Source organism: Prinia subflava (assembly GCF_021018805.1).
Source record: "Prinia subflava isolate CZ2003 ecotype Zambia chromosome W unlocalized genomic scaffold, Cam_Psub_1.2 scaffold_56_NEW, whole genome shotgun sequence".
In the NCBI taxonomy this organism is placed as follows: domain Eukaryota; kingdom Metazoa; phylum Chordata; class Aves; order Passeriformes; family Cisticolidae; genus Prinia; species Prinia subflava.
In genome coordinates, this window is record NW_026960621.1 from 166,476 (window position 1) to 189,139 (window position 22,664).

Sequence of the window (22,664 nt, forward strand, 5' to 3'; positions counted from 1 at the left end):
GTGGCAGAGCTCCAATTTTTTATTTTTTTTTAGTGAGCAAAGGTAAATATTCTTTGAACTAAGCACACCTGGAGGACTGGGAAGATGCTGATTGCAGGCTTCATATGTAGAACCAAGCTCTAAATAGGTTTCAGCATCCTTTTATCCATGTGTCCCGTATTGGAGTTGCAGACTTTGGAGCTCAGTTTCCTGATGTCTCACCTAAGAGGCTTCTGTCTCATGAAATACCATATAAGTAAGGTTTTATCCCTTTTACATCTGAATAGACTCAGACATAGCACATGCAAGCCTGAATCAGAAACACTTCTGAATGCTTAACCTAGACACGTCAAGAGAAAAACCTTTACCAAATCTGAATCAAAATTGAATCCCATCAAGGATACAATATGTATTTTGAAGTCTTATTTTTCTCTGTCCTTTGCCTGCTACTTACATCTACTCTAACATTTGGGTAGATGTAAAACTAAGGTGGTGGATTGATAGGAAGAAGTGATGAACAGATGTTTTTGGATTTACGTGCTTAACTTGGCAGCATGCTGAGGGATTGTGGTTGGTTCGGTCAGGCACAGGCAAAAGCAAGGGAGTTGGCTGCAGGCTGAGGGTGAAAGCAAAGTTTTGTTTTAGGTTCATAGCCCTGGAGATTAGGACATCCCTTCTTGACTTATTTTCCTCACTAGTTGTAATGAGGGGAAAAGATGCATATGTTGTCGTGGTTGCAGGGGAGGTGAATTTTTTCCAGGGGGATGTGGGCAGTCCAATCAGTAATCAGCTTTTCTGCTGGCACCTGGATTGGTCACTCGGAGGTTTGGACACGCCTCTGAGGACACAAAGAGTTAAAAGCAGGAGTCTAGGGGGTTCGGCCTCTTTTTGGATCCCGGTTTCAGCAGAGAGACGTCTCAGGTCTCCTTCCCCTGCCCAGCCACGAGGCTGGGTGGGGGAGGGGAAAACACGTGGTGGGGCTCAGGTAAGCCGGAGCCCCCGGGGGGAGAAGAGAGTGGACCGGACTGGAACTGAGCTGCCCCGTCCAGGATGGAGGGGTGGAAAACTGTGGAAGTGCCTTCTGTGTGTGCTCACCCCCTCTTCCCCCCAAACTCCGGGAGAAGGTGCCGAGCCACGTGGGAGTTGCCGAGCCTGGGAGTGTCTGTGTCTGTACCCTGCTGGGAGATAGAAGCTGTTAACCCTTGCTTGGCAGAAAGAAACTTTTCTTAGACATTGATTCTCATGACTGGTGGTTTTGGAGAGAGGGAAGCGGCCTGGGACCGAGATGATAAAGCATGATTGGAAGGAACCCGATGGAAGAATGAGAGGAGTAGCCTTCTGAGCTAGACTTCTCTTGCATAATGTCAGCCATGGACTGAACTTAAGTCTCTTTTGAACATAAACTGCATTTTTGGGTGGATGCAGCTGCTCTGCTTTTGCTACAGTGACTGGCACTTGAAGAGTAGAGCGAGCAGAGAAAAGAGGGGGAGGGTGAGGTGGCGCACTCTGCCCTCAGGGCAGACCTGCTCCTGGAACCCCGGCCCCTGGGTAAAAAGGGGGAGAGCTCGGCATGCAAGTATCCTTAAAAGAGCCCTGTATGTAGTTTTGGCCTATGAGACAGCGGTGAGAGCGCTGGACATAGGAAAAAGAGAGAGTCACCCTGGCAGACTTCTCCGGGCGGTGCCACGGGTGACATGGGAACACATAAGGAGTAGACCTGTGTGTTCTGGAGAACAGTCTGTGGTGCGAGAGAGACTCCTCTCTCCCTTGCTGAACTGAAGATTGGTTTGTTTGTTTTTGAGTGGTGATTGTTTGATCTAAAACCCAAAGGTTTGGTCTGTGAAGAGTAATGTGTGGGGGATGGAAACTGGGAGAAGAGAAAAAATGTCCTGGGAAGTTTTTATTTCTGTCTCTGTGTGTGTTTAAGAGTTTTTTTCTGTTGCTGTTCTTATGTAATGTAATAAAGTTTTGGTGTTTTTTTTTGTTTTCAAGATTTAAGCCTGCTCTGCTCTGTTCCTGATCACATCCCACAGGAGTTGTTAGAAAAAAAACAAACATATTCATGGGTGCATTAACATCTGGCCAGTGCCAACCCATGACATATGTAAAGTTAGATTCAGTAATAAAAGTACTGATTTATCTAGAGGGGAAATAGTTTGCTCATGACATCTCAGGCTGGACTGTTAATAAATCTTGCCTTTGTAAGCTTGTATTATTTCAGAATAAAATTCTAAAATTGAGGGCCAGACAGCAGCCTATTGGTATCATTAATTATTGCCCCAAACCACTTTATTTCCTCAGCACTATTGTAAACACTGACTTTTCATGAAGTAGTTTAATGTATTTATTAATCCACTGGAACTGATGCTCTTCCTTAGTCTGAGACACAGAGGCTGGGGTGTAGGAGAGAGTACAGGTTTGCTCTGGTTACTTTGGATATTTGCCACTGAGCAAAGTTTCACTTTCTTGCTAACTGATAAAAACAATTTTAAAGTCCCATATTCCCATATGGATCTGGAAAATGAGGACAGTTGGGGAGTGGTGGTGCAAATGTGCTGCTTGCTGGAACACTGCTGTGAAAGAAAACCTAAAAACCAGAGAATCCTCATTAAAAGTAAATTGACCTCCACAATTTGGTTAAAAAAAATGACCCTGGACCTTAGAGCTATCCTGATCGTTTTCTTTATTCTTGAAAGTATTTCCCTCTAAGTGTAAATACTGACCCCAGTGGCTGTGGTTATATTCCCTCTTAAAGAAAACCAAATTCTGGTGCTGATGCAGCTCTTCAGGCACAAAATTAACTTCCCTGGGCTGTCTGTAGCACTTGCCTACAGTAAAGGGATTTTAGCATCCTATTACTGAGCCAGTAACAGCACAACATGCCCTGAATCCCTGCCTCTCCAAAGATGGGGCTGGAGGATCTTGTTTGTGTCTTGAGGTGTGAATCTGGGCTGTACAACTACTTCAAATGCTCTGTCTCCTTGTGTGCCCAACTCTGCTGAAAGCTGGGTGCCAGCTCTGCTGTGAGCAACACTGCTCATCCTGGTTAGCTTGGGGAAGGAGGCAGCCAACCCCTGCCTCTCCATAGTGGCAGGAAAACCTCACTTGACTAAAGAAAGTCTGGGGCTGCTGGATTTGTCGTGTGTGGTCAGTAGATGTGATGATGTCCCCAAAGAGTTTGGGATCTGTTATGTGCAAAGCTCCAGTGTCACACTAGATTCTTGTTTTCTTCCTCAGTCTAGTAGGTGACACTATTTCACTAAACATATGGTGCTGCTGTGGCTTGGTGATGGACTGTGAAAACAAATGTCCTTGCAGAGCATTCTTGCGCAGCAATAAAATATCTGGTTGCAATTTGCTGTCAGTTTTAAATGGAGAACATCATTGACAACATGATAAAAATGCAACTGCAGAGCTGACTTGGTGTTTTTATTCCAAAAAATAAGAGGTGCTGTGTTTCATTACTGTTATAAATGCTCAGCCAATTTTCCAAATTAATAATTTTATTAATTTAAGAAAATATAGAACAAAATTTAAACAAACCAGCAATCAAAAGGACAATGCTGATTCCCAGGATCGGCACTGGGTGAACCTCCGTCACAGCCTCTGTCGCACCGTGATCCCCCCCCCCTTCACAAATCCTGCCCGCTTTGAGATCCCCTTATATAGACTTTATTTCACCTAAGGCTTTTCCAATTCCACAGACTCATCCGTTGAACAGCCGTTTTGTAAGTCATTTTAGTTATTTTACTCAGTCCCTCTTCCCCTTGAAGAACCAGAGGAGAGAGGAATACTAATTTCGGGGTGGATGAATAGAGGTGTGCCTTCCTTCGAGGTGTTGGCTGAGATTCGTATCAGCCTTCAATGGCTGAACCATCAGAAGTCCTTGTTGCCAGAAAAGAGCTGGCTCCCTCGTTAGTGGCGGTGCTTATCTTCATTCCCTCCACCCAGCTACACCTTTGTCCTTTCTGAAAAGCAATTTTACAAGCCTGGGCCTGCCCGTTTCCAGGGCAAAACCCTTGCTTATAATTTAAATGTATTTTATACCCATATTCTTAATAAAATATAACCTAAAAACATGAATTATCCCCGGTCATCTATAACAATTACCATCTATTTTTAATATGCAAGGACTATGGTATTTAGACGTAAAAAAGAGACATTCTGAAGATTGTTTATAAAAATACAGATGTACTGTTATGAAACTGAAAGGAACAGGGCATATGCCTTTATTAATATTCAGCTCTTTATTTAAGTGATCAGCTCTTTATTAAAGTCATCAGCAGGATTGCAGAGTCCGACAGGAGTTTTTCACACTGCTGTGGTGATCCGAAGGAGCAGGTACTGTTGCGGTTCTTCACTCAGCTGCCCCCAGTAGGTAGCGAGTCCTTGTCTCCACGGGAACAGCTAGAAGCTCTCTCTGGTCAACCATCAGAAGGCAGAGCGGTGGAGAGTCTGTCACTGGAGTGCAGAGTCAGCTCTTTTCCCTCAGGGAAAAACCTCGAGCATTTCTCCTTGTCTGTCTCTGTTGCTTAAGATGGCCGGTTCCCATTCCATTCAGACTCCTCATAGGTCATGGTGAATCTTCAAACGTGGCCAGGGGATGCGTCCACTCCTTCCTTGGCCAGGGCACCCTCTAATTCTCCTCTGATGCATCTAGTTTTTCATCTTGGGGTGCAGTTCCTCTAAAAAACTCTCCCAGGATTCACCGGGTCGGTTTTATTTGCATATACAAATGCATATGCATTTGTCCTGGTCGGGCAGAGGGTATCCCTGCTGAGAAAGGTAGTTACAGCGAACAATGACCGTGCTATCTAGGCAGGAGCCGCTCCTTTTCACATTTTAGTGAGGTAGGAGAATGTCCCAGGGCAACTTCCCTTCGTCCTCAAACTTGCTGGGGTGTGGGGGTTACCTCTAGCCTAGCCTGGGAGGCGCTCAGCGGCTTTCGAGGGACAGCAGCATCACCCCAGCTATGGGGTTTCTCTGCAAAAGAGAAAAGCCCCCATTTTTCTAAAAGGCAGGGTGACGGCACAAATCGGGAGGAGGGGGGTTGCATTCTGAGTGCTCAGAGCTCTTTTAATATGCTAATGGGTGCTCCGCATTTTCCTCTGGGGAGATGGTGTGGCTTTCTCGGCTGTCTTGCTAGGACAGGGATGGCACAACCCCTCCCGTCCAGGAAACGCTGGGGATTCTAGTGCTTCCCCCATCCACTCTGCCCAGAGCCTGGCCGTGGCTCCTGCCAGCAGCAGCTGCACCCATCAGGGCCGCACATTGCTGGTGCTCCAGAGACACAGCCCTGCCCCCCTCCCAGGGTCACAGCAGCAAACACGGGCAGCTTTTTTTTGAGCCTTCATACCCACTGGAATTCGTTCATAACAAAACTTTAACACCAGACTTGTCACATGTGCCCAGTGTCATTGTGGTCAGTCCTGCTTCAAAGATGCTGTTTCCCAGAGCTGGAGGGTTCCCATGACTTGTGCTGGGACACTCTCTGAGTGTGTGCTGTGTGTATTTACTGTGTGCCTTTGGTTCCTGTCTTGGTTTGAAAGACAGGTATCTGCTAGTAAGGGGGCAGAACCTCCCTAGAGATGGAGAATTCCAATCCCCTCCCTCCAAATTATTCTACTTTAGAAAATTAAAGGGGCTTTCAGGCAGAGGTATGGGGATAGGAATAACAGTTCTTTACTAGTATATATGACAAAACAACAAACAAACAACAACTACAGCATTAATAATAAACAGAACCAGGAACCTCGAGGGCTTTCTTTCACAAAAGCCCGGGGCAGTTTGATCTCGGTGCCCCTGCGGGACTCCGAGAGACCAAGCTGGAAGGGAGGAAAGTCCCAGGCTGGTGGATGAGATCAGATGCTCTGCGCTGGTAGCTGGAGTGGCAGGGAGTGTCCCGGCAGGGCTGCGCAGTGCAGGGCTACAGAGTAGCAGGAAAAAGCCTCAAAGCTCCGAAGAAGCAATGGCAGTGGGGGCAGGGCCGGAGAAGGCAAGCTCAGGATTCCTGGGTACACGAGCAAATGATGGTAGATTTTCCAGGACAAGATGGAGTGATGACCGTAAACTCTTCTTGCAGCGAGTGGCAGCCTGACCGTCCTCCCCGATGCCGAGAGCAAGAGAGAGCGAAGCTGCCCCCAACCCCTTTTACTTCCCCCAAAACTCACGTTATCTCCCCTCTCTGAGGGAAACTCCAGAGACCCAAAAACAATAGGTGTAGCCTTGGGCTGCCATCTCCTTCGACCACTTTGTTTTAGTTAAGCACTCAGTCGTTAAGTTTCCTAGCAACTTATGAGAAAAAATTCTCTAAGTGAAAAAGAAGCAAATCTAACCCCCAAGAGTTCCTATGGGTGTCCTTTGAACAATGTACTCCTTGATATTTTTGGTGTGGCCATCCTGCTGTGTGCCTATGCCCTGCATAGATTCAGCAGGTCCCCAGTGCTCTCCATAAAGCTCTTGGACATGGGGGGTCGCATTTTTGCCCTTCTGTTGGGGGTCAGTTCTGTCAGGTACAGGCACATTTCTAAAACCTTCTGCTGCCTCTTCTCTTCCTCAGACCTCAACAGCAATGGATTCATCTGTGACTACGAGTTGCATGAGCTGTTCAAGGAGGCCAGCCTGCCTCTCCCTGGGTACAAAGTGAGAGAGATCATCCAGAAGCTCATGATCAGTGGTGACAAGAATAAAGATGGGAAGATTAGTTTTGAAGAGTTTGTCTATGTAAGTGATATTTCTGAATTGCCAGCAGCCTGGGAGGCCCCTTTTAGACAAAGCTAAGGAAGACCATCGAAGAGGTTGAACCTGACTTCTCAGTCACTTACCCATATCTTAATTTTCTTTTGACAAACCGATCAATTCTGAGGACTAGCCATGTAAAAATCAGTTCTTTGTACAGATATCTGTGTACAATCAGTCTTTTGTGCTGTTATTGACAGCCTTTAGATTTGGACAGAGGAGAAATAATGGTTGCATTTTGAACAAAAACCAACCAGCCAACTGATTTATTAAAATATGAATATCAATCTAATATCAATATTCAACTGTGACGGACAAAAGACTCTCTAACAGTTAAAGTTAGAAAGTGTATGCTTATTGCAACGCCGGGCAGTGCGTGGGATAGCTCCCTAATGCGCAATGCAAAGATCACAGGTAATTACAAAGCCTTTTACTTACAAAAATGTTAAATACACAAAATACAACTGCATATTCATACCCCTGTCACTTCCTCTTCTCTGCTTCGTATGCTAATTGACAAAAAGGCTATTAAGCATGCGTAGTTTGTTCCCTGAAATGGGTCGGTGGTCCTTTTGTGAGGAGTGGTCACCAAAAGGAGGAAGTAAAACGAGTCTTCCTCGTTCTAAACTTTCAACCTTTTCAATGCAGATGTGATTGATGGCTGGTAAAACTCCCTGTTTCCTGTTTTCCAGGACTATTTCAGTGGGTTTCTGGAAACAGGAGGTCTGGTGTTGTATTGATTAGTTTCTCTGTTTGACAAGCAATGAGTTATTAAATCCAGGGTAGCTTATCTTAAATCCAGTTTCTTTTAACTATCCTCTAACTTTTGACTGATTTCAGCAAAGCTTATCTATTCATTTCAGCTAAATCAGCAACATCTATTGTTAACTGTAACCTTAGCTTTTCTCAAAGCTTCAAAATTAGTGTCTCACAACCAAAAAGAATCCAAATGGTTTTCCTATATGATAGCTTCACTGGAGGCCAAAATACCGTTTCCACATGAGTTGACAACTGGAAAAAAAGACTTGAAATGATCCAAGCTTACAGTATTTACTGGAAGCTATTCTGTTTTTCCAGGCACATAGATGAATGCTTGTTTTCCCCATGTATTGGTATTATTTCCTTTCTCTGTTTAATGGGACTACAAGTATTTGCTAAATAGTTGAAAGGGCATTCCAAGACACTTGGTTTTGTGTTAGGTACTGATCTAGAAAAATTCAAATCTCTTGCCTTGAAAGGGAAGAACAGGAGTAAGGTGATAGGACAAGTTGGAGGATCAGTCCTTTTTAGTAGAAATAGGCCGGAATTAAAAAAAAATATTTATTTTAACAAAAGCGCAAGACTTCTGGGATAATGGTTCGATGTACATTCTTCATCCTTTTGATGCTCTGATGACTGAATGCTGAAGGAGTAAAGTATGTGCAGTACATTGAGGGAGCTGTTTTCATGTCAATTAGTTTTCTTGACATTTCTTAATTTATCTTTACTTTCTTTTCCTTAATTGTTTTCAGACCCTCTGAACTTTTTGAGTTTGGAGTCAGCTAGTAAGTTGGAGTTTGCAGTTTGTAAACACTTGCATGCTGGGTGCATGTTTCAGCTGTTGGTTTGAGCTGGTCCATAACTCTTAACTTTGCACTAGGAAGGAAGAAATAAATCTCTTCTGTCACATTTGAAAGGTACCAATGATTGAGTAAAGACAAAATGTCTTAGGGCAGCTGAGGTGTACATTAGCAGCAATACTTAGATGCATGATTTTCACAAACTGAACTCTTGTTCTGAGCATTTTTGCTGGAGGTTATGGCACAAGTAATGAAATGAACTGACTACATTGGGACCAAGTGACTTAGTGGTACCTCAGCATTAGAGCAAGAAGATAGTCTCAAGAAGATATGCAATACCAATAGTTAATCCAGGAAATTTTAAAATAAATAGATCTAAAAATCCCTGTGGTTAAAGCTGACCAACCAGAAATCTCCCAACTTTTGGGCTCTCTCATCTTCAGTCAACTTTACCTGATTAACCTCTGCATGCCATCAGGATATGATTTAACAGCACTGTATCATCACCTTGACTTGCCACCTTCCCTGTGTTTAAGGGACGAGGAAGGTAAGGTGTGACAACCAACAGCCTGGCCCTGTAGTGACACCTCTGCAGCCTGGTGTCCTCTCCTTTTAGCAAAAGCATGTTATTGTCCTTCTTTACAGTGCTGTTTCATTGTCTTTTTCTGGGTAGTGTTTAGAGAACCTGTACACATTTCATTTGTTTTTTCAGCTTGGTTGAAATTCATTTAGTTTAGTTTCGAGGGAGTTACAGTAGGCTTTCCAGCCACTGAATCTGTTTTTTTACTAATAGCTGCTCAGTTCTGTAGGGCTTTGGGGCCACTAACAGTAGCATCCAACCTGTGCAAATGGCATGTGCAGTCTTCCTGTGCTAAAGCATCTCTTCTGCCCTCCAACAAGAGGGTGTTTTACCACTTAGCCAAAGCTTGCTGTTGAGGAAGGGGGAATCTTTACCTAGAGCACTCATTGTTACACTTTATTGCAGATTTGACTGTTATATGCTTAAAGAGAATTGTTTCTTGGGTTTTGGACAGTCTTTTGGGTGAACTTAAGTCACAGTCTCACGAGCATCTAGCTTACACAGAAAGGTTAAAATTGCACCACAGCTTTCTCAAGTTTGGCCCTGCAGGACCTGCTGCATGTGTTACCTGTACTCAGAATGCAAAGGTTTCATGTTTTTTTTTCTTGTGGTCTCTTGAAATCTACTTGTAAAGGTAAATATATGCAAGGTACTTCATGACTAATGCTTCTGTTTCAATAGGCACTTGCAGTGTGTGTTTGAGAAAGTGGGATGAGACTGCCCACTGTCCATGTCAGATTTAATACCACTACACCCTTGCTAGGCCCTTCACATTTGCTGATTTTACTGTGAAATTGGCTTTAAAGCTGAGAAGAAATAGTTCCTTCTGTGGTCCTTTTTGTTTTATGAAGATTAATTTTTCTTGTTTAACAGAGCACTTTAAATTGTAGATTTTCCAAGAGGTGAAAAGCAGTGATATTGCTAAAACATTCCGAAGAGCCATTAACAGGAAGGAAGGAATCTGTGCCATTGGGGGCACCTCAGAACTCTCCAGCGAGGGCACCCAGCACTCCTACTCAGGTACCACTCTGCTTCCCACTCTAGGGTTTTTGGAGGTCCTATGCCAAAACCAGCCCATTTCTACCACCATGCCATGTGCTGTGCTCTAGTTCTCTGAGAAGTGAGTGATCCCACATCAGGGTGAAAGCAGGACAGAATTTATATGCTGCAAATTTAACAGTGTATAAGTTAAATGTGTTCTTATTTGCTTTGTTAACTGTGCTTGCAGATGAAGTCCTTGTGTCACACTTGAGTATGATAAAGTTGTTAAGTAACAAGTAAATAACAGGAAGATTCTGCTAGTTCTAAGTGAGGGTCGTCTTTAAACTTTGTGTGACTAATAAAATGTGTGGTAATGATAGTGGGGCTGTTATTTCCTTGGGCTATTGTACTCTGGTTCTTTTGGGAAAATCTTTGTTATGAAAAATCTGTATTAAATTTACGATTGATTATCTTAGAGGAAGAGAAATATGCCTTTGTAAACTGGATAAACAAAGCCCTGGAAAGTGATCCTGACTGTAGGCACGTTATTCCAATGAACCCAAATACAGATGACCTGTTCAAAGCTGTGGGAGATGGAATTGTGCTATGGTAAGTCATGATGGCTCCTGAATTAAAAAAAAAAAAAAAAAAAAAAGTTAAGAATCAGCAAAATAACTTTGCAAAACTGTAGTTAGGGGAATTTCCATCCTATTCTAGGCTGTTTTTGTGACTGGTGTGTGTGCATAACGTTTTGCACATCTAAAAAGAGCCTCAGTCTCACAGGCTTTCATTGCCATTGTGTGATGCCTCAGCTTTGGTGCCAGCTGATATTTTCATCCAGTGCTTTTGTTTGGGTTTGAGACTGAGTTTGCTGAGGGGGCAGAAGGTGCTTTGCAGGAGCAGGAGTTATCCTGGTGCAAACAGCCTGGTGCTGGGCTTGAGGAGGTGCATATGTGATAAATAGCCCATTCTCTTGGATGTTTAGGCAGACAGTATCCTCTGTGAAAATTTTAGTTAGACCTTATTATGCATTAACCCAAAAATGGATTTTCTGGGAATCTTCTTGTTCTTTTTAATAACTGGACTAAGTAAGGTGACTTATTCTGTTACATTCTGAGAACAGAAGGCATCCAGGGCTGCTAACTACCAGCAACCTTCTGTCCATGAGTTTTTTGTTGGCTTTATAGGTTAGGTTCATTTGTTTTATTGTAAGTAAATTAATATAGTGGAGAACTGGATCAACCTGGAATTTCAGTAACTCTGTATCGATACACAAAGTAAGTTTAAATGAGTTACCTGTTCTCTTTAATTTCTTTTATTTTTTAACTTTAGCTCATGATGCATATTTTTAGTTTATTTATTTCCCAAGTTTCAAGTAATTAATGGCTTTAGGCAAAGACTGATTTGAGTAGGAAGTAGCTCATAATATAAAGCTTAAATTTGCCATATTTTGTGTTGATTAAAAATTCATTGTGCTCACATCTCCCCACTGAGCTCTCCAAGTGTTTGTTCTTTTTTGGGGCAGGTTTTCTTGCCAGCAGTAGTAAACTTTTACAATAGGAGGAAGTTTGTTGTCTTACTAGAATGTGCAGTGGATGTCAGCAGAGCAATGAGTCTTCACTAGTTCAGGGACTGCACTGTGAATAATTCATGTACTCTTTTTGCTCCACCAGCTGAGATCAGTAGTGGCTGGGAACATGTTTAAAGTTTCAGGCTTAGCTATTAGTTACAAATACATTCTTGATAATGTAAATATTAACTTCTGATTTATGCAGTCTTGATTTTTATGAAAAAAATTATACAAAAACAAGCAGGCTAAAGGAATTGTGCTGTGGTGAATATTGTCACAGTGCATTGAGTTTTGTTTGGATTAAATACTAAGTGTTGTTCAAATATCATTGGTTTTCCTTCTAACAGCAAAATGATCAATCTTTCTGTTCCTGACACAATTGATGAAAGAGCAATTAATAAGAAGAAACTCACACCATTCATAATTCAGGTATAAAGCATTTCTGCATTTTATTTTCTGAAATTCATATTAACATAGAATTAATGAATGTAGCATTGGTGGCTCAAGGCATTATTGTGGAATGTTGGAAAGGAGCAAGTTTTATAGCTTCTGTTTAATTATTAAATTCAGTTTTGTACCATGCATAATTGACAGTTCTGTGAACATGGTTCAAAAATGCTGAATTAATGACAAAATGGGTAGAGTGACTAAAATGTTGTGCACACGTGATACTGCGTGGTGATTATGTACAGCACTGTCTTTTTTGAACAATGTGGTTATTGCTGTTGGCTATGAATCATTTCATACTAGAGTAGGTTGTTTTTGTGAGGATGCCTCTGTGTGTGTGTGTGTGTGTGTGTGTAAATTAGCACTTCTCTAGCCTTCTTCTTGTTGATGCCACTAGATGCAACTAACTCGGAGGCTGAAACTAAATACCAGAGGCTGAAATTAAACCCTGGTGCCTAGTTCAGTTCTTATTCATTCAGCCTGCTGCCACCACAGCTTCCTTAAAACTTCAGCTGGAGAGTGGCTGGGAGTGTTTCCTCTGAGCTGCTGCTGTTGGAGCAAGGACAAAGGGGAAACCTCCACTCTGCTGATGCTGGATGAAAGGGAAAGCAGCATCTCCCTGGACTGTGTCTGACTGGGCTTTGCTGTTTGCAGGAGAACCTGAACCTGGCCTTGAATTCTGCATCTGCCATTGGCTGTCATGTTGTCAATATTGGCGCAGAGGACTTGAGGGAAGGGAAACCCCACCTGGTCCTTGGGCTCCTCTGGCAGATCATTAAGATTGGCTTGTTCGCTGACATCGAGCTCAGCAGAAATGAAGGTAAATTAAATTCTAAGTGATTACTTCTAAAGCATGAACACAGCATTGCTTGTGTTGTCAGCCCCAGCCCTGCCACTGCCTCTTCCCTCCCTCCTCTCTGCTGGAAGAAGGATCATCAGGGCATGTGCCAAGCTGAATGTTCTCCAGCCTGTTTGTAGCTGTGCAGCAGGTTCATGCAGGAGGGTTATGCCATCCCGGTGATGTGTATCAGCCATGGAGAGCTGGCTGAACACCAGTAAGTCAAGATGCAGCTTGGCTTGAGCCTGGCAGTGGATGAGCACATTTGTTGATGCCCTAGGCTGCTCCAGCTGCAGGTTCCTAATGGTGTTGAGATGTGGCAAAAGCTGCTTGGATCCTTTTAGGATTAAAGACAACTGCATATCTTTCTCAAAAAAAAAAATTAAAAGGGAGACTTCAGCTCTGTGGTAGTTATTTGGTTCTAAAATCCTCCTTGCTACTGTTAGTGGTGCAGCTCAAGCTTTTGCTTTGTCCTTGGTGGTGAGAGACTGATGCTGCAGATCTCTCCCTGTGCTCACTTGGTCCTGCATGACAGCCTCCAAAATTTAAACTTTTCAAATCATCTGAAGAGCTCTGATATTCCTGCATGTGCTATCAGAGCATCCAGATGGATGGAGGGGCTTCAGTGTCTTTTATTTAAGCTTCCCCATCATGAAGTATTGACATTGTTTGGCTTAGATTGAAAATTCATGGCAAAGGAAGCACTAGCCAGCTGAAGGGGTGCTTATCTTGGCTCCTCTGGGGTTTTTTAACAGTGCTTATGAAACTGCTTGAAAGCATTTTTCATTGAGATAGAAGTGCATTTGCATTTAGCTTCCTGTCATCAGCTTAAAAGACTGCACATAAAGTCCAGAGAACTTTGTTATACAAGAAAAGGTAAAATACTTTTTTACACTTATTTTTCTAGATAATTTATATTCCTCTCTGTGTAACAATCAACTCAGGAAAACTCTGCTAATACCCAGAATATTATGACATAATCAGTAGTTGGTATTGTACCCCCCTGAAATCTTGCTGCAGCTCAAATTCTGGCATGTAGGTTTGACTCTTCCCTCACAATCATTTTTCTTGTAGCACTAGCTGCCTTACTTCGTGATGGTGAAAATCTGGAGGACCTTATGAAACTATCTCCAGAAGAGCTGCTCCTAAGATGGGCCAACTTCCACCTGGAAAATGCAGGCTGGCACAAAATCAGTAACTTCAGCTCAGAAATCAAGGTATCAAAGCTCTCCTAACTTGCAATACCTGGGAAAAGACTAGGAGCTGGACAGGGATGTGTTTGCCTGTGTAAATGAGGCCTTTCATCCTCAGACAGGACCTTTCTTGACCCTAATTTACTGAGTGATCTTACCAGAGGGGTTTTGGATATTATATTTGAGGTCCTGCAATGCTGTTTTCTCTTGCCATGAAGATGAGCCCAGTGTTGAACTGTCTGTTTCCTCCACTGCTGTTGTTGTTTTAATCAACTCTGAAACTGGTATCACTTATATGTTTTAAAATGTCCTTAATTCTTATTTTGGTGGAGATAACGGGGGAAAACTCTCACTGGAGAGGGAGACTTCCTCATATTCTTGGCAGGTGATGGCATTTCATCTAAAATGTCATGGGCTGGAGAGAGGAAGGGAAACAAGACCTCTTATTCTTCACACTGTTTAGCAGGAATGGGAGTGGGGACTCAAAGCTGCTTTTCACATGTGAGTGGGGGCACTCGTGAGAAATGGAGGATAGTGACTCCAGGTCAGTGTGGGGCATCTGGACACTGGTCTCAGCAGTTTTCTGGAGCTTATTCACATGACCAGCAGTTTTAAGGAGGAGAAAGAAGATTGAGATAGAAAAAAAAATGATAATTGAGGTGTATGGGAAGCATAGATCTGACCTGTTATGTGCATGTGGGTATGGTCACTCTTATTTCCAACTTCAAAATTACTTACAGTTTTGCTGATAGCTGTTGGCTTCTCTGGTGCATCCCCTAGGCTGCCATGATATGATGAGGTCTTCCTTAGTGCTGAGGACTAAAAGGACATGTAGTTGATAAATAATCACTACAGCTATTGGCTCCTCCTGGTTTGTGACCATCCCTGGCCTCTCTCCTCTAAGCTGTTCTAGCTAATGCACAGGCACAGAAGCAAACATTCAGACAGCTTATAATCAACTTTTTGCTTGGAATTTGTCTTCACTAAGCCATTTTCATCATTGCTGTGGCAGTAGGAATGGGTGCCTTGTTTAGAGGTTAGGGCTGCCTTGGGGCATCTGGGGGCCATGAGTGTGAGCAGCATGGGGTCATTGCCTCCTCCAGCCACTGCAGGTGGCTGTGACACCAGAGCTTGTAGCAAAGGCAACTTTCAAACAGTCAAACCGCATAGTTGTCATCTTAAATATTTCTAATCTTTTCCCTTTGTTTCCTTTCCTGCTGCCTGGATTTCTACCACTGTGCTCTCTCTTAAGCTTACAGATTTTGGCAATTCAGTAAAGGTACATAAGCCAATTATGCACAGTGACTTGTTAAAAATGAGCTTGAACTGAATTATGGTGTATTCACTGCTGTGCAGGAGAGTTGAATTTTCTTTTTCATTCATTTCAGGATTCCAGAGCCTATTTCCACCTCCTCAATCAAATTGCACCCAGAGGGCAGAAAGGAGGAGAGCCTCAGATTGATATTAACATGTCAGGTTTCAGTGTAAGTATCCAGGCTGTTGTGTCCTCATCCTGTAGAATCATGAACTACCTGTACCCTATCATTGCTACATGACATCAGGGTTACCCGGTATCTTAATATCTAGAGCGTGTACATTGTCAGTGGCTATGTGCACACCTCAGGTGTGTGCTCAATTGAGTGCTTGCTGCCAGCCTGGTCACTACCCTCCACTTATCAGAGATGATTGAGAAATCCTTTGTGGACTTGATCCATTTGGGAACTTCTTTTGAACCACCAAGTTCCAAAAGCATGAAAATTTAACAGCATGTTGTCTTGGATTGAAAAATGTAACCAAAAATGTGTATTCTAGTTTCATCTGTTGAAACTGGTTGGGAGATATTGTTCTTCTCTCCTCTTCCATCCATCTTCTTCCGAGGGACATCATCTGTGAATGGGCCATTTAAGGCCTCTCACATGACTGACAACATTACTTCAGTCCATTGTGAGATGCCCCACTCAGTAGGAGGAGCCAAAGCCTTTCCACCACCATAAAACCTGCAATCCCAAACACTAATGCAGCCGGTTTTCCACTGAATCCTTGGAGGAAGACTGGACCCATCTCACCAGCACTAGACCCTTTTTTTTTTCTACAGGATCATCTCCACAGAACATCTTTTACTCGGGGAGGCTCATTTTGGCTGCTTCCAACACCCTGACCACAGGGTGTCAGGTCGTATCTCTGACTTTGTCAAGGTTTTCTAGGACTTTTGTTTGTTTGCTTGTTTGTTTTTTGTACTACTGCATTTGTATTTTTTTTATATTCCTAGTAAAGAACTGTTATTCCTAGTCCCATATTTTTGCCTGAAAGCTCCTAATTGCAAAATTGTAATAATTTGGAGGGAGGGTTTTTTTACATTCTCGATTCCAAGGGAAACTCCAGTTTTCCCTGACAGATACCTGTCTTTCCAAACCAAGACAGAATTTGGTGCCTAACGTGAGGCCTGAGGGCACTGAGGGAAAGGAATAACAGTTTTGGGGTGCTTAGGTTTTTGTGTACTAGATATAGAGGCCTTGTTGGACAGCATCGTGTGGTCTAGCTTACCTTGGTTTGGGTGACATGTAGTTGTGGCTGTGTTCCTGCCATTTGCAGGCCCTTATCTAAACATGGGACCTATAACTAAGGCTACTGTGGCTGTTATCCAGTTTATTTTATGGGTTAACAAGGTGAGGAATTCATGGATTTTTAACTTCCTCTGGAAGGCAGGCACATGGATTCAGAGCTATCACACCCCAACTGTGTGGTTTTGTGGTTACTTTTAACAATGGTACCTACTGTAAGGAAATGACACCGGGAGAAATTTTTTCCCAACCCTTCACTCAGCTGTTTGGGTCTACTCCACCAGTTTTTGAAGGGTTTAAATCTTCTCTAAATGCTAATGATATCATACAATGGCTGGTGTTGCTGGTATGCCTGTTCTGTTTAGCATTCAGAGATAGGGGAGATTGGCCTGGATAACCACCCTGATACCTACCCCAGAGAATAAGGACACTGCCCCAGAGCCTGACCCTGCCCCACAGCCTACCTCGGAGATAAACCATGCGGACTGGGTGAACAAGATACGTGAGATGGGCCAGATGCTGAGGGAGTACATTTCCTCTGTGGTAGCCCCATTAGCCCCAGCTGATGGGAAACCCTCCCCCTGCCCTGACAAAGGAGACTCTGATGGTGCAGCAGTGGAACCCACAGACGTTACAACTGTCCAGGTTCCAGATGAACCACAGGGGCAGTCACAGCCAGCAGCAGTCGCCCCTGTGGAAACAAAGAAGTCTAAGGTGAAATCGGCAAACCCAGGTAATAAGGATAAGAAAGGAGGGCCCTCACAACCTGCTGGGAAGCCTCAGGTTGGGATCATCACTGAGTCCATGTCGTATGAAAGTCTCCGTAATCTGCAAAAAGATATTGCACGACGGGGATGTGAGGCCTATACAGCCTGGTCACTTTGGGTCTGGGACCTTATGGGTACAGGTATGCAACTGGATGGTGGTGAGGCAAGGAATTTGGGGCCCTTGACCCAAGACTCAGGTGTGAATCAGGTATTTGTAAGGGAGCAAGGACCCCTTTACCTTTGGGAGCGGCTTTTGATGAGTGTAAGGGAGAGGTTTGTCCACAGAGAAAGAATGCAGGAATACCACCATAGAATGTGCTGGAAGACTCTTGAGGAAGGGATCCAACAGCTGAGGGAAGTGGCGGTATTGGAGGCACTTTTTGGGAGGAGCGGACAGCAGGATAATGACCCCGACAAGGTTAGGTGCACAGGGCAAATGTTGTGGTATCTGGCAACTCTAGGGCCATCTCAATATGCCACCTTCATTGGAACAATTATTGCTGAGGAGAACCGAGAGACAGTGGGTTCTGTAGCCACCAAGCTCAGAAATTATGAGAGCATGATCAGTGGTCCGATGCAGGCTCAGGTCTCTGGCGTGGTTACAGAACTTAAGGAGGAGATGAGGGAGATGAGGGAGGAGATGAGGAGGAACAGTCCCCACGTGGGACCGGTGCAAGTTACAGGCCCCAAAATCACAGCCCAACGTCCCCCAGCTAGAGAGAGAGGGTACACCCCACGAGCTGACCTGTGTCTTTTTCTTCGTGACCATGGGGAAGACATGGGAGTGTGGCATGGGAAACCCACTTCTGTCCTGGCAGCACGGGTGCGTGAGCTTCAGGAAAGAAACACTAACCGAGGGGGTTCCACTAGAATGAAGGTAGCCTCAGCCTCCCATGAATAAGCCACCAGCTATTACAGAAGTGAGGATGCTGTGTCAGATCCCCTTGAAGGAAGCTCTACTATGTATGCACAAGAAGAGAGTAGTAACCGGTGCTAGAGGGGCCCTGCCTCTAGCCAGGAAGAGGCACGGGAAAACCGAGTCTTTTGGACTGTGTGGATCTGATGGCCTGGCACATCAGAGCCACAGAAATATGAAGCTTTGGTTGATACTGGTGCGCAGTGTACCCTAATGCCATCCGGACATGTGGGGACAGAACCTATTTCCATTGCCGGGGTGACGGGGGGATCACAAGAATTGACTCTGTTGGAAGCCGGGGTGAGCCTGACTGGGAAGGAGTGACAGAAACATCCAATTGCGACTGGCCCAAAGGCTCCATGTGTTTTGGGCATAGACTTTCTCAGGAATGGCTACTACAAAGACCCTAAGGGATTCAAGTGGGCTTTTGGGATAGCTGCCATGGAGGCAGAGTGCTACATTCCCCTGGGGAATGGTTTCTCCCCCCTCAGGGACCCCTAGAGCTTGTAACCATGTAGTTTAACCCTTCCTCCACTTTGTGACCCTCTTGGCTGTGTCCAATTACCCCTCCCTGGGAGAAGCCCAGAAAAGACCCTCTCCTTCGGCACTCGTCCTCTTTCCGCTCCGGTCACCACCTGGAATAAACGTTTTGAACTACAGCTGGGGGTCAGAGGCTCTTTTGGAATCTTTTGTCCTGTCCCTATGATATTCCTCCAAAGCCCTCTAAGGACTGAGCTGGCCTTGGAACATTGGAAGGGCTACAGCGGGATTTATTTCAGCAGAGGGCATTAAGAAATTGAACACCTTGCCTGGACTGTCAGAGAACCCATCTGCAGTAGGACTCCTGAAGGTAGAAGAGCAACAAGTACCTGTTGCCACCTCGATGGTGCACCGCCAGCAGTATCGGACGAATCCAGATGCCGTAATCCCCATCCACAAGATGATCCAAGAGCTGGAGAGCCAAGGAGTGGTCGGCAAAACCCACTCACCCTTCAACAGCCCTATTTGGCCTGTGCACCAGTCTGATGGAGAATGGAGACTGACTGTGGACTATCGTGCCTTGAATGAAGTGACTCCACCGCTGAGCACTGCTGTGCCGGACATGCTGGAACTCCAGTATGAGCTGGAGTCTAAGGCAGCGAAGTGGTACGTCACAACTGACATCGCTAATGCATTTTTCTCTATTGCTCTAGCTGCAGAATGCAGGCCTCAGTTCGCTTTCACCTGGATGGGCGTGCAGTACACCTGGAACCGACTGCCCTTGACTGATCCAGGCTGCACTGGAAAAGGGTGAGGCCCCTGAACATCTACAGTACATTGATGACATCATTGTGTGGGGGAACACGGCAAGGGAAGTGTTTGACAAAGGAGACAAGATCATCCAGATTCTCCTGGAAGCTGGTTTTGCCATCAAGAAGAGCAAAGTCAAGGGACCTGCCAAGGAGATCCAGTTCCTGTGAATAAAGTGGCAAGATGGGCGACATCAGATTCCCACTGAGGTCATCAATAAGATCACTGCGATGTCTCCACCGACCAGCAAGAAGGAAACACAAGCTTTCCTAGGTGCCATAGGCTTTTGGAGAATGCACATTCCTGAGTACAGCCAGATTGTGTGCCCTCTACCTGGTTACCCGCAAGAAGAACGATTTCCACTGGGGCCCTGCACAGCAGCAAGCCTTTGCCCAAATCAATCAGGAGATCACTCATGCAGTAGCCCTTAGCCCAGTCAGGACAGGACCAGAGGTGAAGAACATGCTCTACTCTGCAGCCGGGAACCACAGTCTGTCCTGGAGCCCTTGGCAGAAGGTGGCTGGTGAGACTCGAGGCCAGCCACTGGGATTCTGGAGCCGAAGTTACAGAGGGTCTGAAGCCAACTACACTCCAACAGAGAAGGAAATCTTGACTGCCTATGAAGGAGTTCAAGCCACCTTGGAGGTGATTGGCACAGAAGGACAACTCCTGGCAACCTGACTACCGGTGCTGAGGTGGGTGTTCAAAGGAAAGGTTCCCTCTACCCACCACGCCACAGACGCCACATGGAGCAAGTGGATTGCCCTCATCACTCAGCGCGCCCGTACTGGAAACCCGAATCGCCCTGGGATTTTGGAAGTAATTACCAACTGGCTGGAAGGTGAAAACTTTGATCTCACCGATGAAGAGGAACAAGAGCAAGTGACACGTGCCGAAGAAACTCCACCATATAATCAGCTGCCAACAGAAGAAACACGCTATGCTCTTTTCACTGATGGTTCCTGTCGCATCGTAGGGGTGAACTGGAAGTGGAAAGCAGCCGTATGGAACCCCACACGACAGGTTGCACAAGCCACTGAAGGAGAAAGTGGATCAAGTCAACTTGTGGAACTCAAGGCTATTCAGCTGGGCCTGGACATTGCTGAAAGAGAGAAGTAGCCAAAGCTCTACCTCTACACTGATTCATGGATGGTAGCCAATGCTCTGTGGGGTTGGCTAGAAAGGTGGAAAAAGGCCAACTGGAAGCATAGAAGAAAACCAATCTGGGCTGCTGATGAGGGGAAAGACATTGCCACTTGGGTAGAGAAGCTGCCTGTAAAAGTCTGCCATGTAGATGCCCATGTCCCCAAGAGTTGGGCTAATGAGGAGCACCAAAACAACGAGCAAGTAGATCAAGCTGTGAAGATAGAAGTGTCAAAGATAGACCTAGATTGGCAACATAAGGGAGAGTTGTTCCTAGCTCGATGGGCCCATGATGCCTCAGGTCATCAGGGCATAGATGCCACCGATAAGGGGGCATGAGACCGAGGGGTGGATCTAACCATGGACAGCATTTCTCAAGTTATCCATGACTGTGAGATGTGTGCTGCAATCAAGCAGGCCAAGCAAGTGAAGCCCCTATGGTATGGTGGGCGGTGGTCCAAATATAGGTATGGGGAAGCCTGGCAAATTGACTACATCACCCTTCCCCAAACCTGCCAAGGCAAGCGCTACGTACTGACCATGGTGGAAGCCACCACTGGATGGCTGGACACCTACCCTGTGCCTCATGCTACTGCCTGGAACACCACCCTGGGCCTGGAAAAGCAAGTCCTGTGGAGACATGACACCCCTGAGAGAATCAAGTCAGTTAATGGGACCCATTTCAAGAACAGCCTTATAAACACCTGGGCCAGAGAACATGACATTGAATGGATATATCACATCCCTTATCATGCACCAGCTGCTGGAAAAGTTGAACGATGCAATGGACTGCTTAAGACTACCCTGAAGGCACTTGGCAGAGGGACCTTCAAAAATTGGGAAGTGAACTTAGCAAAAGCCACCTGGATGGTCAACACCCGAGGCTCCATCAGTTGAGCTGGTCCGGCCCAGTCTGAACCCTTGCACATGGTGGATGGAGGTAAAGTCCGGGTGGTACACATGAAAGTTATTTTAGAGAAGACTGTTTGGATTAATCCCTCCTCAGGCAAAGGCAGACCCATCCATGGGATTGTTTTTGCTCAAGGACCCAGTTATACTTGGTGGGTAATGCAGAAAGATGGAGAAACCTGTTGTGTTCCACAGGGAAACCTAATCTTAAGTGAGAATTGTGTATAAGGTTTCATTGTGTATGTGTGTATATATATATATATATATACACTATAGAGTTTATTGATTTGGATATGATACAGATGATAGTAGAATAAGGGGTGGATAATGTCTTGGGTTGAAAAATGTAACCAAAAATGTGTATTCTATTTTTATCTGTTGAAACCAGTTGGGAGATATTGTTCTTCTCTTCCACTCATCTTCCTCCGAGGGACATCACCTGTGAATGGGCCATTTAAGGCCTCTCACATGATTGACAACATTACTTCAGTCCATTGTGAGATGCCCCACTCAGTAGGAGAAGCCAAAGCCTTTCCACCACCATAAAACCTGCAATCCCAAACACTAATGCAGCCGGTTTTCCACTGAATCCTTGGAGGAAGACTGGACCCATCTCACCAGCACTAGACCCTTTTTTTTTTCTACAGGATCATCTCCACAGAACATCTTTTACTCGGGGAGGCTCATTTTGGCTGCTTCCAACACCCTGACCACAGGGTGTCAGGTCGTATCTCTGACTTTGTCAAGGTTTTCTAGGACTTTTGTTTGTTTGCTTGTTTGTTTTTTGTACTACTGCATTTGTATTTTTTTTATATTCCTAGTAAAGAACTGTTATTCCTAGTCCCATATTTTTGCCTGAAAGCTCCTAATTGCAAAATTGTAATAATTTGGAGGGAGGGTTTTTTTACATTCTCGATTCCAAGGGAAACTCCAGTTTTCCCTGAGAGATACCTGTCTTTCCAAACCAAGACACATGTGAACTTGGAAAGCACCATGCTAAGAAAAATAGCAAGACAAGCCATGACAAGGGCACAGCAGCAGGGGTTGGCGTGTGTGCCTCATCCCTTCATTTAGTTAGTGACTGATGCCAAATGTGGACCTGTGACATTGCTCCAGATAGTGGTCAGGAGCTTCTCATCTGCTTTGTAGCCCAGTCTGTTCCATGACAGCTCTTGTCCATTGCATCCCTGGCA

General features: G+C 44.8%; 2 protein-coding genes across 4 annotated transcripts in view; both read left to right on the plus strand.

The window, feature by feature from the left end:
• LOC134565297 (plastin-3) overlaps positions 1 to 22,664 on the plus strand; it is a 105,352-nt gene that overhangs the window by 77,468 nt on the left and 5,220 nt on the right. For 2 of the 3 annotated variants that reach the window (XM_063424813.1, XM_063424814.1), the window contains exons 3-9: positions 6,539 to 6,702; positions 9,747 to 9,876; positions 10,314 to 10,446; positions 11,755 to 11,836; positions 12,509 to 12,674; positions 13,767 to 13,909; positions 15,274 to 15,369. In XM_063424813.1, the coding sequence (XP_063280883.1) occupies positions 6,539 to 6,702; positions 9,747 to 9,876; positions 10,314 to 10,446; positions 11,755 to 11,836; positions 12,509 to 12,674; positions 13,767 to 13,909; positions 15,274 to 15,369 (914 nt within the window). The remainder of the gene's footprint in view (positions 1 to 6,538; positions 6,703 to 9,746; positions 9,877 to 10,313; positions 10,447 to 11,754; positions 11,837 to 12,508; positions 12,675 to 13,766; positions 13,910 to 15,273; positions 15,370 to 22,664) is intronic. The other variant, XM_063424815.1, reaches the window with a different exon arrangement.
• On the plus strand, positions 16,051 to 22,659 carry LOC134565298 (uncharacterized). The gene is made up of 2 exons (XM_063424816.1): positions 16,051 to 21,502; positions 21,860 to 22,659. Exon 1 carries the CDS (start codon positions 16,954 to 16,956, stop codon positions 18,112 to 18,114), a length of 1,161 nt encoding a protein of 386 aa, XP_063280886.1. The 5' UTR covers positions 16,051 to 16,953; the 3' UTR covers positions 18,115 to 21,502; positions 21,860 to 22,659.

Bases quoted from the DNA above. Each gene is read 5' to 3' on its own strand.
- LOC134565298 (XM_063424816.1), top strand. From the start codon at position 16,954: ATGGGCCAGATGCTGAGGGAGTACATTTCCTCTGTGGTAGCCCCATTA.